This window comes from Dama dama, chromosome 5, assembly GCF_033118175.1.
Source record: "Dama dama isolate Ldn47 chromosome 5, ASM3311817v1, whole genome shotgun sequence".
Taxonomy (NCBI): Eukaryota; Metazoa; Chordata; class Mammalia; order Artiodactyla; family Cervidae; genus Dama; species Dama dama.
The window spans coordinates 54,759,865-54,779,027 of record NC_083685.1 but is presented as its reverse complement, the minus strand read 5'-3'; the positions used below and the strand labels follow the sequence as shown (position 1 = coordinate 54,779,027).

The window sequence follows — 19,163 nt, the reverse complement described above, 5'->3', positions numbered from 1 at the left end:
TAAAACAGAGCATAAGTGTCAAGAAATCTCTCCTTTTCATCAAAACATGTTGGAAAGCAGTCATGATACAGATTGTGGGTAAATAGGTCATGGTTTTTTCCTTGGGGGCAAATTACAAATGAAAGTTTTAACCCAACCACATTTATTTGATGTGAAAATTTATTTGATATCAAATAGGTTTTATATATATATAAATATAAATATATATATAATATATAATAAAATATATATAAATATATATATATAACCTATTTGATAGCAAATAAATATATATATGCATATATATATGTATATATATAAAACATATGTTGTTGTGATTCTTGCTGTTTAGTTGCTAAGTTGTGTCCAATTCCTTGTCACCCCATGGACTATAGCCCACCAGGCTCGGGATTTCCTAGGCAAGAACACTGGAATGGGTTGTCATTTCCTTCTCCAGGGGATCTTCCCCACCCAGGAATTGAACCCGCATCTTCTGCATTGGCAAGCAGATCCTTTACCACTGAACTGCTACATTATATATGTTAATGTACATATAATGTAGTCAAATAATAATTATCTCCAATAAATGTCATCAACGTGATAGCTTACAGAGAACCATGTCGGATTCCTGATCTCCAAAGAAGAAGATTTAGCTTCAGGACCAGGGACCAGGCTTGATCACTCAGGAACTTTTGTGTAGCAGAGTTTTATTAAAGTATAAAAAGTGACAGAGAAAGCTTCTGACATAGACATCAGACATCAGAAGGGGGACAGAGAATGGCCCCCTAGCTAGTCTTATCAAGGCCTTATATACTTTTTTCAGACCCACTCCCACAATATATACATCTTAAATTAACAAGATTAGAACCAACAATAGAAAGTTCTTACCAGACCCACTCCCATATTATATATTTTAAGACGACAAAATTAGTCAGAACGTTCTTAAGGAGAAACATGTCCTCGAGCAGGATACATTGTTATATTGACTAAGACAAAGCAACATAGAAAAGAAAGTTTGTCCTTTTCTCTTTGAGAGTCCCAGACCCCTTTCTCCTTCTTCAGGGCTCTGGACCTCTTTCTCCTCCTTGGGAACCCTTGACTTCTTATGAACCTATGTAGGAATTGACTCTCTCAAAAGCAAGGATGCCACAATTGCAAGACTGTAATACTTTCCTTACTTGTTAAGGAGATACAAACCATTAAAATTGTTTTTAGAAAAAGAGTCAGTAATCATCCATAATCCATGACTTGGATACAACAAGTATTTTCATTGGTGCAGTCCAGTGTGTTAGTTTTGGGCATACTTAAAAATCATTAACATTTAAATAGCAGTGGACATAGAGATCTGTTAAGTTCTTTTGTTTATTGAGTTTGTTATTTAAAAAATGTTGCTCCAGGTGGCTCTAAAATTGGCAAAAGAAGGGCCACATGAAAGCATCTGAAAAAATAACTAGTAAAGGCAAATAAAGGGTTCCCAAGTGGCGCTAGTGGTAAAGAAACTGCTGGCCAATGCAGGAGTCATAAAAGACATGGGTTTGATCCCTGAGTTGTGAAGATCCTCTGGAGGAGGGCATGGCAACCCACTCCAGTATTCTTGCCTGGAGAATCCCATGGACAGTGGAGCCTGGTGGTCTGTGGTTCATAGGGTCACAAAGAGTCAGACACAACTGAAGCAGCTTAGCATGCAAGCACACACAAAGGCAAATAAAGCAAATAAGTCAACATGGTGATAGGAACCCTAAGTGGGCAGAATAAAACAGAAGAAAACCAAGGTTTCTCTCTCTGGGTGAGAGGGAACAGTGTGTTTCTCCTGAATCAATACATATTCCATTATCTAAGAACTTTCTGAAGTATATGCACACCACACACACACACACACACACACACACACACACAAAGAAACTCCTTACTATATCACATGCTTAACCAAGAAAATGCTGTTGTATGCTAACTGTATTAGATGTTAAAGAGTTAATGATTATTTTCCCTGCCACTCTAAATTTAGAAGTGTTCAGGGAGTAAATTATTTGAAAGGCTCAGGTCGCTCAAAAAAATTGCTGTCTGCAGGGCTATGAAGTGATACCTGCTCTTTCTTTTGATGAAATTACTATCGCAGGAAAGACAGCACTGGGCTCCAAGAGGTAAATGCTGAATAAGTATTTGTTGTCACTGATTAAGATTACATTTCTCCCACTGAATCATTTTCAAAAGAGAAAATCTAGTATTTCTTCTTTTTACTGTCACCTTCTACTTCAATTTACTTACTGCTCTGAGACATGCATACCTCGTAACCTCTCTGAAGTTCAGTTTTCTCCACTGTAAAGTGAAAATAACAGCACCTGTTCTGTATAGCTCTTTGTGTGGTCCAGAGATAGACGATTTGCCTGTGTGATAATGCCCCATGTCCTGCAAAGGCCCAGGCACATGAATTGTATTATTTTACTATTATTGCTGTATGTTATCTTTTTTAGATGTGTAAGTTATATATGATCCTCAGTATAAGGATCAATAATAGTCCTTGAGATAAGTGAGGAAATGGGATAGATCATAAATTTGGTTTGTGGGACTTCCCTGGTGGTCCAGTGGTTAAGACTCTTTTCTCCCAATGCAGGGGACATGGATTCAATCCCTGGTCAGGGAACTGAGATCCCACATGCTACCCAGCATAGCCAATAAATAAATTTTAATTGTGACTTTGAAAGAATTTGAGTAGATATAGAATAGAACTTGTATTTCATGAAGTGAACTTACTGTTAACTCCAGAAATTCTGGAGTATGAAGTCAAGCAGGCCTTAGAAAGCATCACTACAAACAAAGCTAGTGGAAGTGATAGAATTCCAGTTGAGCTATTTCAAATCCTAAAAGATGATGCTGTGAAAGTGCTGCACTCAATATGCCAGGAAATTGGAAAACTCAGCAGTGGCCACAGGACTGGAAAAGGACAGTCTTCATTCCAATCCCAAAGAAAGGCAATACCAAAGAATGTTTAAACTAACATACAATTGCACTCATCTCACACACTAGCAAAGTAATGTTCAAAATTCTCCAAGATAGACTTCAACAATCTGTGAACCGAGAACTTCCCAATGTTCAAGCTGGATTTAGAATGGGCAAAGGAACGAGATCAAGTTGCCAACACCTGTTGGGTCATAGAAAAAGTAAGAGAATTCCAGAAAAACATCTACTTCTGCTTTATTGACTATGCCAAGGCCTTTGACTGTGTGGGTCACAACAAACTGTGGAAAATTCTTCAAGAAATGGGAATACCAGACCACCTGACCTGTTTCCTGAGAAATCTGTATGCAGGCCAAGAAGCAACAGGTAGAACTGGACATGGAACAATGGACTGGTTCCAAATTGGGAAAGGAGTCCATCAAGGCTGATACTGTTACCCTGCTTATTTAACTTCTATGCAGAATGTATCACACAAAACACCAGATTGGATGAAGCACAAGCTGGAATCAAGATTGCCAGGAGAAGTATCAATAACCTCAGATATGCAGATGATGCCACCCTAAAGGCAGAGAGTGGAAAGGAACTAAAGAGCCTCTTGATGAAAGTAAAAGAAGAGAGTGAAAAAGCTGGCTTAAAACTCAACATTCAAAAAACTAAAATCATGGCATTTGGTCCCATCACTTCATGTCAAATAGATGGAGAAACAATGGAAAGAGTGACAGACTTTATCACTTCAGATAGTGACTACAGCCATGAAATTAAAAGACACTTTCTCTTTGGAAGAAAAGCTATGACCAATGTAGACAGCATATTAAAAAGCAGAAACATTACTTTGTTGACAAAGGTCCCTATAGTCAAAAGCTATAGCTTTTCCAGTAGTCATGCATGGATATAAGAGTTGGACCATAAAGAAAGCTGAGTGCCAAAGAATTGATGCTTTTAAACTGTGGTGCTGGAGAAGACTCAAGAGTCCCTTGAACTCCAAGGAGATCCAACCAGTCAATCCTAAAGGAAATCAGTCCTGAATATTCACTGGAAAGACCAATGCTGAAGCTGAAGCACCAATGCTTTGGGGTCCTAATGTGAAGAACTGACTCATTTGAAAATACCCTGATGCTGGGAAAGATTGAAGGCAGGAGGAGAAGGGGAAGACTGGATGAGATGGTTGAATGGCATCACCGACTCAATGAACATGAATTTGAGCAAGTTCCAGGAGTTGGTGATGGACATGAATTTGAGCAAGCTCCAGGAGTTGGTGATGGACAGGGAAGCCCAGCTGTGCTGCAGTCCATGGGGTCTCAAAACGTTGGACACAACTGAGTGACTTAACTAATTGTTAACTTTTTGACAAATAATTACCACTTTTATATTAAATCAAGGGAGATTGTTGGAACTGTGTATCTTTTGTTGTCATAAGTTTCACCTTATTGTGTTATGCAAACTCCCTCCCACTCCTCTTCCTCCTCCTTCTGCTCAAGTCATCCCTCACATTCCTTCCTTCCTTCCTCCCTTTTCTTTAGATACATTTTGAGACCTTCTATATCACAGGTACTCCAAATGGCAAGATAAATCATGCTAGGTTGTTAGATCCTAGAGCTCAGATTCTAGTGTTAGATAAAAATATGTTAATAAATAGTCACAAAATGTTGCCACAAGGATGTAGAAAGACAGGTGGAAGAAGTTAGGTTTTGCTAAAGAGACTTCAGGTCAGTATTTTAAATAAACTTATGATGGGAAAAAAAGGAAGACAGCGAGAGAAAATGGTGAGTTGAGGTCGATGGTGAAGCGTTCAGCACGGTGGGTGTTACAAAGTGCTTGTTCTGCCTGGGTTACTGTGCCCAGTGCTGGGGACCCAGAGGTGACCTGCCTACAGATGCAAGGGTTCCACAGCCTATTCCGGGCTCTTGAGATACCAATGACAGTGATTGTGCAACTTAGGATTGTACATAGGAGGAAGTGGGAATCTGGGGGTCACAGTGGGATTTCCAGAAGTATTTCCTGAGAATTTAATATGAGTAGAAATAACAGTATGAAAAGGAGGATGAGGTGACCTTTCAGACATTAGCTGACAATGGTAGTTGTGATGTGTGTCTGTGTTTATTAGTTTTTTACTTGGTTTGTTTTAAAGGTGGCACAATTGACTATGTTTATTACTCCAAAAAGCATTTAAGGCTGAGAGGCTGAGAGGCAGTGACTGGTAGAACAAGGACCTTACAAAGAAGAGAAGATAATCAATTCCAGTAGGCATGCAGGGGATAAGTCCTGGGCAGAAGTGTGCTGCTGGGCTGAGAATGCAGAGAGGGTGTAAAAATGGATTTTACTTTTGTGAGGGTGGGTGGGGCTGGATGGCTTCTTTGTTCTTTATTTGAAATGGTTTTCTTCAGGTTTATTGAGCTATAACTGACATATAACACTATATTAGTATAAGGTATACAGCAAAATGATTTTTTCCACATATATAATCACAAGAACTTAATGTCTATCACTTTACAGGACTATGATTTTCTTTTTTTAGGATGAAAATTTTGATACCCATTCTCATAGCAACCTTCAAACATACAGTTCTGTTTTGTGGTCTATAGTCACCATATTGTATATTACATCCCCAGGACTTAACTTTTCTCATAACTGGAAGTTTGTACCTTTTAGTCACCTTCACCCATTTTGTCCCCCTCCTCACTTCTGGCAACCACCAATCTACTCTCTGCTTCCATGAATCTGTTTTGGTTTTTTTTTTTAATATTCTCAATATAAGTGAGTTATACAATATTTGTATGCCCATTATGTGATTGATTTCACTTAATGTAATGCCCTCAGGACCCATCTATGTTGGTGCAAATGGCAGAATTTCCTTCCTTTTTTTTTTTTTAATTAGTAAATCCTTTATTTTGGTGACTATCAAAGGCATTCATCACTACCATGGATCTATTTTAGCTCAGAGGCAAGCTACTATCTGGTGAACTCCATTGTTATTGGACACTAAAAATAGGAAGAGACTGGAGGGTGTTGAGATTGGGATAAGGAGAGGACAGAAGTTCAGGGGACAACATGAGATGCTGCCCATCCTCATTGCTGGGAAATGAGTAGACAGAGCATCTCTGACCTAAATGCTGGCCTCGCCACAAAAGGTTTTCAGAAGAGGTCCCATAACAATCACTCACTGGACCAAAAAAAGGTCAAAGTTTCTAGAAGAGATATCAGGATATGAAAGACCAACTTGGGAACAGTATACACAGCACCACAGCAGAGCTGGATCATGGCAGCCCGGCTTCAGTTAAGACACTGCTGTGGACACAGCGGTCTCTGGGGGCAGCGCTCACTTCCAGTTGCGCTGCTGTCCTATGGCGTGAAGATGTTGTACATGGTTTTCACATACATGTCATCTGGCAGAGGCTGCTTCTCACTACCAGGTTCAAGGAATTTATTGATTGCAGGGATATTGCTTATTTTCACCATGTACTCCTGAAGGTGAAGGAAGGCAGACAGAATATTAATGTTTTCTCTTCTAGAGCCAAAATGATCTGGAGTAGAATTATGTCTGCAAGGCTTAGCTGATTGCCAACAAAAAACCTTTGTCCATGACTCCATAAAACCTTTTCACACACAGGAAAGTATCCAGTTATAGCTTCTGGGCTATGTTAACCACTTCCTTTTGCCGATCATCTGGTTTGAGGTAAGGATACATTTGATAAGCAGTTCCAGAAGATCCAGGGTCCCCTCTACATACATGTCAATCAGGGTTCTCTCCTTGAGGTCTTTGCCAAAGAGACGGTGCTAATCTGCTGTGTAGTGGAGGATGCTCTGGGTCTGCACCAGCTTCATCCCATCAGTTTCAACCATTGGTACTTGTTAGAAGAGCAGATGGTTACCATCTTGCAACTTTTGCAACAGTTGTTTTGTTTCTAAAAATTCTTTGTCAGGGTGGAGAGGGAGGTGGGAGGGGGGATTGGGATGGGGAACACATGTAAATCCATGGCTGATTCATGTCAATGTATGATTAAAAAAAACTACAATATTGTAAAGTAATTAGCCTCCAACTAATAAAAATAAATGGGAAAAATAAAATAAAATAAAAATTCTTTGTCAAACTTGACTCCATCAGCATCTTAAACCCGGATTCCATCTGGCCTTGTCTGTTTGGTTAGTGGAGCTTGGGTTTCATAGCCATCATGCCCTTTCAGGTTTTCTGGCTCCACTCGGAGTGACCAGAACTGCACAAAGGCACCCAGAGAGCAGTCTTCCTACTTCCTCTTTTGTGGCTGTGGGTTGGTGTGTGTGTGTGTATGTGTATGCTTGTATGTACATCACATTTTCTTTATTCATGCATTTGTTGATGGACACTTAAGGTGTTTCCATATCTTAACTATTATAAATACTGCAATGAACATGGTGGTGCAGATATCTCTTTGCAATAGAGATTTTGTTTCCTTCTAATATATATCCAGAAGTGGAACCATCATATGGTGGTTCTATTTTTAATTTTTGGAGGAGCCTCCATACTGATTTCCATAGTGGCTGCACCAATTTACATTCATACCAACAGTGCATACAGGTTCCCTTCTTCTCTGCATCCTCTCCACCACCTGGTATCTATTTTCTTTTTGATGACACCCATTCTAGAATGTGTGGGGTGTCTTTCATTGTGGCTTAGATTTCCTTTTCCCTGATCATTAGTGATGTTGAGCACCTTTTCATGTCTTCTTTGGAAAAATATCTGTTCAGTTCATCTGCTTGTTTTTTAATTATTTGCTTTGCTCTTTTCTGTTGAGTTGTACAAGTTATTTTTATATTTCAGACATTAACCTGGATGTCTTCTTTTATCATTAAAGCAGAATCATATGCAGAAGAGGGCAGAGAGGGCAGGCTGAGCAGAGTGGTGGAAGTTTCAAATAGACACCAAACAAAGTGGCGGAAGTTAGTTTCTAGAACATTTGAGAAAAATTAGAAATTCCAGACCTTGTGAGGGCCAGCCAAGAGGGCCCAAGAGGGCCAACTTCAATAAAATGTTATATAACAATCAAACTTCTTATTGCTGTTCCTTGGAGACCACTTTCTATTAGAAAGATCCCTTTGTCTAAATGGGAAAAGAATTTGAAAAAGAATAGGTGCAAATATATGTAAAAAATAGAAATAAAATATGGGAATCTTTTATTTTAAAAAATAGTACTGAAGTTATAACCATGAAAAAAATGGTTATAATGAAAATGAAAAAAAAATTAACATTATTTTCAGATCTTTATCTAACTTTGAAAAGTTGAGTAAATCCAATGAAAATGTAGCTAATTGGAAATGCCTTTAGAGACTGTACTATTAAATGAATTGGAAACATAATTTTGTGTACCGCTTTTCTTGGTTAATTAGGTGTTAGAAAAGTTTCAGCACTGATTACAAGTCTAGTCAACTTCCTGAAATAATTTAACATTTTAAACAATTAATTTAATTGGGTTTCCGTGATAGCATACAAAAACACTCTGATCGTGTAGGTTAATTTAGGCTTGTACATAAGATTATAATAGCTCTATTTTTTAAAAATCTGATTTATTTAATTTCTGGCAGTGACTGTAGTTTTAACAATTACCTAACTTGAACAACTGCATTTAGTTTTTCATAATAAATATTTGGAAAGTAAGTTCATGTTAGTAAGTTACTCAAGTTCTAGTGAGCTAATGCATGTAAAAAACCTTTCTTTTGGAGGTCAGGAGAGAGAATCTCTATTAATCAATGTGAGAATGAGAATGTTCAACTTGTTTGTTGGAAAAATTAATGACATATGAATCTAGATAATAATTAGTCAATAAGGAAGAGATTGAAACTAAAATGATCACTGGCCAAAAATAAGTCTATTATTTGCTGAATTTTACTTATTAAATAATTGAGAGCTTTAAAGGCTTATTTTCCTGAAAAGTTAGTAGACAATTAAACCCTGAAGGAATAGGGGGATTTTTGTGACAGTCTGTGCAAAGAAATAGACTAATCTAGCATTCTCCATGTTTTAGCTGGTAAAGATGACATATTGCTTTTCTTTCTCTACATCTCTACAGCAGATGCTGCCAACAGCTGGGATTCCAAGATTAGTTTGTCCAAAATATTAAAGCATGTCATCCCACCAAAGTATTAAATTGACCCAGTTTTTGTGGCTTTCAGTAATTATACTGTTCTCAGGAAATTGTGATTTAACACTGTTGGGTTTGGGGCTAAATCTGCCTACTCTCATTCAATAATTGTTAAAGAATAAAGATAAACTTCTGATCTTTTAGATTTGATCCATTCCAGCAAAATGTGAGACTAAGAAAACTTTATTATTTAGCCATATTCCTAACTCATTTTTTTAGCTGGACTACTTTTCTATATCAGGAAACATTTCAGCATCCAGATTAGCCAATTACTTTCCCTTCTTCCTGTCGTAAATGTAAATCAAATTTAACATTAGTTTCCATTCTTAAGCTAGGAGAACATTTACTATGCTTTATTATGGCAAAATGTATTTATGTCACATAAGCATAATAGATGGTTTGCATTAATCCATAATAAGTGTTTGGTAATTTCATAGCATATAGAAACAATAGCACAAATTCACAATAATACTTATTTCAGGTATTTTTTGGAATGAAGTCTCTATATAACCTGAAAAAAATGTGGTTTCTCTGCAACTCAAAATTCCCAAGGATTGAATTTTGGAGTAAGATTTACATCTTTCTGATATGTTCTTTACCAAATTTTCACAGTTTATTTTGTATTTCACCTTTCTCTAATGGTGTGTAGAACAAATATGCAGGTTTCAGTTTGACAGATGATTGATACAGCTATGTATATTGTCATTATTGGTGGCAGTGAGCATACCTGGTTGCAAAATACTGTTGATGACAAAACTTATCTAGCCAGATTCCTCATCTATGAACAATCTTCAGTGACCTGTAGTCTCAACTTCTCTTGCCAGTTTCTGTTCATCTTAGACTTTACCTCTAGGGAAAATAGTTGAGGTCATGCATAATGTTCCTATGAAAATTGATATTCCAAAGCATTTCTGTTCAGTTCTCTGACTGGCTAGAATTATGCTATGTGAAACCATTGACCTGATCTTAATAAGAAGGAAATTAATCATTCTCATTTTTTAAAGGTAATGATATCTTATAGGCAGCTAGATACTAATCTGTCTTTTTCTAAAGCAATACCTTAAGACTTACCTAAAGTCAGTAAGATGTCTACTAAAATTTGGCCATTTACTTACAAATTTTATATTATATATACATTCAACTCCAAAGTATTTTGTATAATAAAGCATTATTCTTGCATCCCATGATCACACAGTCTCGTAAGCACTGAACTGTAGTCACTTGTTTATATGTCTATTTCTTCCATATATTCAACTTTATAAGTTCCTTAAGGGCAAAGATAATGCCATTCTCACTTTTGTGTCCCCCTAGTTAGCAGAGCACTCGCTCATTAAAGGTACCCAATACTCATTTGTAGAATACATTAATGACTTTGAAATTTCCTCTCAAATTACTATTCTTGTGTTCCTTCATATTTGGAAACATGGAATAATTAAATTTAACTTAACTCAGCACCATGTCAGGTACCTTTTCCGCCATTAGAACTCAGGATTTTTTTTTTTTTTTTTTTTGGAGGATTTTGTTTCTCTCTTCCAATTCTCTCTTCCAATTCAAAGTGTTAAATCCCTCTCTCCTTAGTGCATATTTCCCAGAGTCATAATCAACTCTCAACTATTCACGCCATTTTCACATTTATCTCCAAGCATAGAAGTGGTAAAATTCAAGATGGACATAGAACATCAGAGATGACCAAAGTTAATAAAATGATGAGTGAAGGTCTCCAACAGCTTCCAGAAACCCAGTGGTGGTAATTTGCATTTTATTTGATTATTTATGTGCTGATTGCAAAGGTTCTGGTTACACAGAAATAATTTCAGATATTTCCCAGCAAATATGAATTGAGAGCAGGTATTTTACCCTTGTCTCAGCTTTTTCTTTCTCCTTCCTAAGTCATGCCTAATAGGGTTGTCTAGTTTTGTTCATATTATTACAAGGAGGGGACATTGAAAGCATCCATTCTTCCCATCAGAAAAGACAGGGAGAATTAGACCAGTTGTTCCCTGCATAGCAATGGAAAGTGTTCCATCATCTGTTTTCTTGATAGATGGGAAACCTTCCTGAACTTCTCCAGTCCATTTCACCCGGGAGAGATGTGCTCTGAAATCTTATCTGATATTAAAGTCCACAAAAGGTGATTAAGCAAAGTTCATGACTGTCCATTAAAATGCACAAATGTTCTATTAAAGAAAAGAAACCCCAAATGAGATCTTTATGGGCATGCATATTCATGAAATCCTACCAATTTCAAGAGTTTTCCACATGCAGTTAATACATTCACCTTCAGCCCCCTGTTTTATAGCACCTCATACAGTGTTTGATACAGACCAGTTCAATGTATTTTTCAGAATTGATGGAAGAAGTGAATGGATGGATTTGCTGACTCAGCAATTCATCTTCCAACTCAAGCCCCTGTTTTTAACAGAGATATTTTATTTTTATTCATGTAAGACTGATTTTCCTGTGGTTTTATATTGGATACCATCATCTCCCTTGAATACTTTCCTGACTGTTACAATGCCTGGTTTGATGGTGTGCAGCTGAAACCCAATTACCAATTTAAAATTAAAAGCTTTAGTAGATCAGTTATTTTTAATTTATTATTAAACAAAAGCTTTATTTCATATTTCCATGGATTGGAATCTATAGCTTGATGTGACACATGTTAAGGTAAACTCATCCATTCAGAATATGAGCTTAATTCTAACTTCAATTTGAAGATACTTGTGATAATAGTTCTTATAGTTGTATCTTAATTTATTTTTACTTCTAAATAGCAGGCTATTAAGTTAATCAACAAATGGTAATTAAGCATCAATAATGTACAGCAATGTTATGGATACTTGGGGGGAAACAAATGCAGTCCAAAAAAAAAAATGGATTCTGACTTCAACAGCCATATCATCTAATTCAAGTAAATGGCCAGCACTCATAAAACAAGCAGAGATATTGAAAGATATTCTCAGAATGGAAGTAGTTATGTGACACACATTAAAAATGTCAAAAGAATTCAGAGAGAAGTTATATGAAGGTGGAAGAGGATGAAAAAATCATTTCTTTCTTCCTTTCTTCCTTCCTTGTTTCATTTATTCATTCTTTTATTTATCTAAAACCTGGTGAATACTAGGGGCTTCCCAAGTGGTGCTAGTGGTAAAGAACCCACCAGCCAATGCAAGAGATTGTGGGTTCGATCCCTGGCTCATGAAGATTCCCTGGAGGATTGCATGGCAACCCCCTCCAGTATTCTAGCCTAGAGAATCCTATGGACAGAGAAGCCTGGCTGGCTACAGTCCATGGGTCACAAAGAGTCAGACACAACTGAAGCAACTTAGCATGCATGCACGATGAGTACTAGGACCTGCGAAGAGAAGGATTAATAAATAATAGTCATTTCCCTTGTAGAGTGCACTGTGTATTAGAAAGAAAAGATGCATTAAGCAGAGAGAGAATATCAGGAACAGTTCTTGGGTACATGGAACCTGAAAGGGTGCGAATTTGGATTGAGGGAAGGTAAAGGAGAAGGCCCTCGAAGCATAAAAAGCAGCATGTGTCAAGTTAGAAACACTAGTTCCTCCAAGGTTTCCGTCATATCTTTGATGTTCAGCACTCAGTAGGCAGGTAGCCTATGCCCAGAAAATATATGTTGAGCTAATTAGCAGCATGTTTCTAGGGCAACAAGGAGACTGACCTGAATGAAGTTTTCATTTTGAAAACTAAAGAGACATGTGTAGAGTTAGTATCTTGGTTGACCTAACTACAGAGGTGCCTCTAAGCTGAGAGAAGAGAAAATACTTGCTGCAGTACTCAGCCTGCTTTTGATCAAGGAGTGATGGCACAGGCGTGGTTATCAATGAAGATAAATGTGGCTCTGGTGTGTAGGCTTGATCATGTGAGAGCTAATCAATAGGTCTGGGCAAGATCCAAACCAGGGATTGGAAAGGTCACCTATTGGAGAAACAGTGACTGACCACCTGATTCACTTATGCAACGAGGCACTGAATTTCAGGGTAAGGCCAGCAGCGTGTTCATGGGGAAACCGAGATCAGGGATTATTGCATGAGTAGGTGGATGAAATTAAGCAGGAGGATGAATAAGAAGCAAAGGTTGGGGGCATCTCAATTCTGAAGGATGTCACATATCTGGCTGATTCTAGTGGACATGATATGTATGTCATGGGCGTGGTGTTTATATACATGTGTGTAGGTATGTGTGTATTATGTAGCTTGGGCCATGAATGTGCCATCTTGTACCATAGAGTATTATATGTGCAACTCCAGGATTCAGAAAGGAGAGTTATCAAGCTCTGGGATGAACACAGATTTGCAGTGTGGAAGAACCAGGCTTGTGGAGTGCAGATTACTCTCAGTCAACTCAAGGACAGACTGAAGCTTCTTTTTAAAGATGAGATCAGTCTTGTTAATTTACTAACTGGTTCTAATCAGAGTGCTCAGAAATTCATAGTGACCAGTGGCAAATTATGCATGGAGATAAAGATATAACAGGGTCCCCTTATCAACTCTAGTTTAGCCTTTACATTCTTGCTGATCAGAAGTCATCCCTAGAAAAGTTAATCAGCTAAGGATTGCTGAATGAGTTTTTTTGTTTGTTTGTTTTTAAAGTTAACTGCTGATCCAAAGCAATAAGGATTTCTCTTGAGCTCATAAATGTGTGACATGCTGAGTAAGCACCACATTCCCTACCCTCATGGTTTACTCTGCCAGGTGTAATAGCCCCCTGGCTACTCATGTCTACACCCTTCAAATGTGTGTATCCATTGCCATTGGCTTTGACCTGCATGTTAGCTTAGGTCCTAACCCAGAAATAAATAAGAACCAAGATCAGAACCTGACTCAGAATGGAATAAATAGTATTGCTTGTTCCCCACTGACTTTTCCCCTCATTGCTGAGCAAAAGTTGATAGCCACTTCACCTTCTAGAAGTTGGGTTTTCTGAAGGTGTTATTAAGGTCGAGGACAGCATTAAGCTCCATTTAATAAAGGTTAGACTTTAACCCACCGATGTCCAGTTACTGTCTTCAGTAGTAGGCTAATGACTGCTATTGGAGGGGGAGAAAAAGGAAGGCCCAGCCATGTACTTTTCTGATAGGTTGTTGTTGTGTGTATGTGTGTATGTGTTTCTAAACCTGTCACGTGGCTGAGGGGATAAACAAAATCTGGAGGAAGATCATATTTCTCTTGCCTGAAAATGGGGAGGGGGAAGGCTGGAAACATGAAGAACTCCAGCCAGGCTTCATGCTTCCACTGTCTTCTCCCTGCTAAGCGGGCGATCCTCTTCATGATTTTAGTGGGAAAGAAAGTGGAGTACGTCACAGTCACACCAGCAATCGGAACTAAAAGAATCCCCCACATGGACTGGCCTCGTGAATAAAAAGTCACCAAAATGAGAAAGGATTTTGGCTGGTTATTTTCCTCTGAGCGTATGCTTTCTCAGAGACATGATGGAAAATGGCTTTTTTAGAAATCAGATACTCGAGGTACATCTTCAAAAATGTTTGCTACTCATTGTTAGCATCCTAGCTCCAAGATAATTATCTTGCTGGTAGTTAATAATATTTCTTAATTATCTTCTAACAAGTGAATTATCACCTTCCCTCCCTGTAGGCCACTCCCTGTTTCACATCCTAGGCCCACGAATGGATTTGGGGCCTTGTTGCTAACGTTGCCCTCTGTTAATATTTGCTACTTATGTCCTTTGACCCAGACTGATTGGTCCTTTAGTGAAGTGATTGTTACACCCCTAATTACGTGGTACTGTTGATTTCAGACTTCAGGGTACATGGGACCAGCCTGACCTTTTTGTAGAATCTTCTGTTAGTTCAGAGTTTGCCACTGGGCTCATTTTAAAGCCTCAGATAACTGAAACCTAATCTTAGTTTTGTGAGGTGACACGCACGTATACCTAACCCTTCCTGGGCTCCCTCTCCCCGAAGCTTGTCCCCAGAGTTCTGGTGATTTCATGAAGAGGAATTCCTATTGGATACCAGAATTCTGTGGGAAATCATAAAAAATGAATTAAGTCTTTGGAATCAAATGGAATTTCTAGTCTACCTCTACCATTTTAATATTGGATGTTATTCAGTATCTCTTACCAGAAGTTTCCTGAGCTCTAAAATCTGAGTCAATAATATTGATATTATGTGGTGGTTTTTGAAGGTTAAATATGATGTTCATATATCAGGTGAATATAAATAGCAATCCTCAGTCTGCCTCTGGGTTGGCGTCCTCTCTCTTCCTCCCTCTTTCGTCCCCTCTCTGCCTTTCTTCCAGACCTTCTGCGATGTACTGAGGACACATGTCCCTCAGCTGTGTCCAGCTTGTTGCAGCCCTTTGGACTATGGCCCATCAGGCTCCTCCATCCATGGGATTTTTCAGGCAAGAATACTGGAGTGGATGGCCATTTCCTTCTCCTCTCAGATAACTCCCAGTCTAGTATGAGGGACAGCGATGTAAATCAGTGACTTTAATTTCCTCTGTCGATGCCTTAGAAGAGAAGGAAGCAGTGTCCGGCAAAGCTCAGGGTTCTCTCACCACCGGCCTGGCAGGATCTGCTCTCCAAAAGATAAAGAACAGACTGAGTCTGCTGCTGAATGTGCCTTCAGCAGAATATCTGACTGTGCATGAATCATGTATTAGTTACATAAGTACCTGCTCTGTTTCTTCCCCCAAAAACATCCTCCCAGTTTGTGTGCCCTCCACCCATTTAAGTGTTTTAAGACTGTTTGCCACACACAACACAACTGTTTGCTATATGATTGTTGATCTTAATCAATGAGCACACTTTAGTTTGTTCTTCATGCCAGTGAAGATCTCTGTACTGGCTGCAAAGGTGACTTTTTGCTCACAGCAGAGTTGTATAACCTGACATATCAATGAAGGAAGAAGAACAATGGCTAGGTGGAGAATGTAAAATCACCCTCTTATATATCCTTCTGTTCATGCTCTTCAAAGATGTGATTAACAGCGTTGATCCATCCTTTATATGCCTTTGACATAAGAAAGATAGCATGCAATACTACTCATCTTTGATCAAAATGTAAAGTTTCTCTCATCATGAGTAACAGGAAGAGAGTTGAAAGCCTATCTCCTCTACAGAGCTATTCTAAAAATTAAGAGAAATTCTTTCCTCCTTTTTTCCTCAGTAACAGAGTTTATCCACAGTATTAGCTGGAGAATTGCTTCATTTTTCAGCTTATAGTCTGAAAAATAAGGTTGATGGTGGTGATTAAGGGATATTCAGAATAGGGACTGTTTTGTTTGGTTATGGGCTTCCCTGGTCGCTGATAAAGCTACCTGGTAAAGTTTCCTGGTAAAGAATCCACCTGCAATGCAGGAGACCTGGTTCAATTCCTGGGTCAGGAAGATCCTTTGGAGAAGGGATAGGCTACCCACTCCAGTATTCTTGGGCTTCTCTTGTGGCTCGGTCAGTAAAGAATCTGCCCACAACGTGGGTGACCTGGGTTCTATCCCTGGGTTGGGAAGATTCCCTGGAGGAGGGCATGGCTTCCCACTCCAGTATTCTTACCTAGAGAATCCCATGGACAAAGGAGCCTATAATCCATGAGGTCACAAAAGAGTCGGATAGGACTGAGTGACTAAGCATAGCATTGCACAGCACAGTTTGGTTATATGATCTAGAATATAAACTCCTCACCAAATCTCAGTGAGTGATGTCACAAACTCAGCTTGCTTACATTTCTCCAGCAGTGCCTCCTGGAAGTGATGAGCTTTTTAGGTCTCAAGATTTCCACTTCATTTTTTCAGGTACTAGGCAGAAGATGATATAATTTATGGACTTATCACCTTCCATTAAAAGCAAAAGAAATGTGCTTTTAATTCTTAGGAGGAATGATCTGTGTTTAGAGAAAAATTTGCTATGATTACTTGTGATTAACAGCATATTTTATACTTAAGATAGAAGGTTATGAAAAGCAAGTATGATTTATTTAGGAAAGAGGATAGGATGTGATTTTGCCAAATTGCAACAAATTTACCAAGAACTTTTGTAGAAACCATGTCACTGGGCTCCCACTGGAAAATCACCTCATTTCTGAGCACCTAAAAAGCTTATTGAAATTTCAACTTAGTGTTCCCAATTGTTTTTTTTAATAATTTAATTTTTATTTTGTATTGGGATAGAGTTGATTTACAGTGTTGTGTTAGTTCCAGGTATACAGCAGAGTGATTCAGTTGCATGTATGAAGTTATACGCATGTTCATTCTTTTCAGATTTTTTCCCCATGTAGGCTATTACAGAATACTGAATAGAGTTTTCTATGCTATACAGTTGGTCCTTGTTGATCATTTGCTTTATTCATAGTGTGTATCTGTTCATCTGAAACTGTTCTGAAAACTTGGTGGTGCCCACGGATATGCATTTTAATTCTCTAGGTCATTCTGTTAGGATGATCTGAAGACCACACTTTAAGAACTTTTAATTCTTAGAGTCGTCAAATTCATAGCAACAGGAAGTACAATGGTGGTTGCCAGGGGTGGGTGAAAGGGTGAATGGACAATTCATGTTACAGGGTACAAATTTTCAGCTTAGGAAGATGAAAAATTGCTGGAGCCGGATGGTGATGATGGCTGCACACCCGTGTAAATGTATCAATACTGAATGCCACTGAATAGTATGCCTAAAAATGGTTAAAATGGTCAGCTTTACGTTATATCTATATTATCACAATAAAAACAAAAACAAGAAATTTGAATGCAAGCAGCAGTCATTATTTTAAAATATTGGTGAATCTTTGCTTCCATACTAATTATTGATAAATTAAATAGATATCTCCAGTGTAAAATGTAATTTGTGCTCAATTATGGATCCACATTGTACAATAGTTCATCACTGCTTTATGACAGGGCAAAAACAATGACCTAGATAGAAAGATCATAGCACTTGATTTATGCTTTATTAAGAGAAAATAGATTTCTTGTCTATCCATAATTTGGCCAAACGAATGGGGGCATTAGAGTCGCTCAGTCTGCATGATTGCTCCTTTTCCTGCTGTCCTCAAGTGTATTCATCTGATTTTGCCTCACCTTGGTTTTGCAATAAAGATCCATAGTGATACTCATGCTTTTTTCAGGACAGGGTGTGGGCCAGTGTGGGGAAGAGCCTGAACTGCATTATTGCAATGGTGGATAAACTGATCGAAAGAGAGAGCGGTGGCGAGGGAGGCAGTGACAGCCTCAAAGATGTAGAAAAGGACTCTTCTCCGGTGGACTCCATCATAACTCATCCAAAGGGTAAGGAGTCATTTTTTTTTCCCCAATCATTGACTGAGTAAACAAAATGAGAAAGCCAAGATAAAATGAGATAGAAAAACGAGGAGTCAATAGTGCTTTTGATGAAAGCGCTGATCGTGTGCTTTTCCACTGCTCTGGCTGGGGTGATGGAAGGCTATTTATCAAATTGCATCTTGGTTGTGTTTTCAGAACTGCTTGCAATGCTCATTTTTTTTTTTTTAACTACATAAAAACCCTCTTGAAAGGAGAGCAGTGTTTTCTTTTAAAGAGTCTGATATAGTTTAATCTACTTTTATACACATTCCTCCAAAATTTTATTAGGAACAGAAACAAGCATCTGAAAACACTTAGAAACTTTGAGGACTATCAGGATGCAACATCTTAAAAAGGTTTCTGAAAAGGTGATATGGTAAAATGCTGTTCACCTTATTCCGAGGGAGTGAGTTTGTGAATTATTTCAAAAACATATGTCTTAATACCATATAAGAAGAATGTGTTTGTGTGTTATTCCAAAGACATATTTTCATGAAGCTTAAATTTTCATAGATACATGTATAGGCACATACACTGATGCATATATATGCGTACACATATGGGTGTGTGTCACTATAGACACACACACATATTTATGTATAGAGACAGAGAGAGATACTTTCAAAGTATGTCTTATTACAAGCTTGACTAGCAAATATGGCTTCTTTTGTTAAAATTTTTTTGTTAATTTGATTAATTTTGACAACAAAAACTAAGTCAGATATCTGCACTTCTCTGTGATAGAAAGACTTGCTCCTAGAGTTGTTCCAGCCAGATTCTTAAGTGTTTGGAGATAAAAAGTGCTACCCTACCCTCTTCT

The 19,163-nt window shown here is 38.1% G+C and overlaps 1 protein-coding gene and 1 pseudogene across 3 annotated transcripts in view; one reads left to right on the top strand and one right to left on the bottom strand.

The window, feature by feature from the left end:
• The window catches only part of INPP4B (inositol polyphosphate-4-phosphatase type II B), an 851,446-nt gene that overhangs the window by 711,708 nt on the left and 120,575 nt on the right, over positions 1-19,163 (top strand). For all 3 annotated transcript variants that reach the window (XM_061142404.1, XM_061142406.1, XM_061142405.1), the window contains one exon: positions 18,151-18,310. In XM_061142404.1, the coding sequence (XP_060998387.1) occupies positions 18,151-18,310 (160 nt within the window). The remainder of the gene's footprint in view (positions 1-18,150; positions 18,311-19,163) is intronic.
• LOC133057942 (glutathione S-transferase A4-like) lies at positions 5,852-13,841 on the bottom strand (annotated as a pseudogene).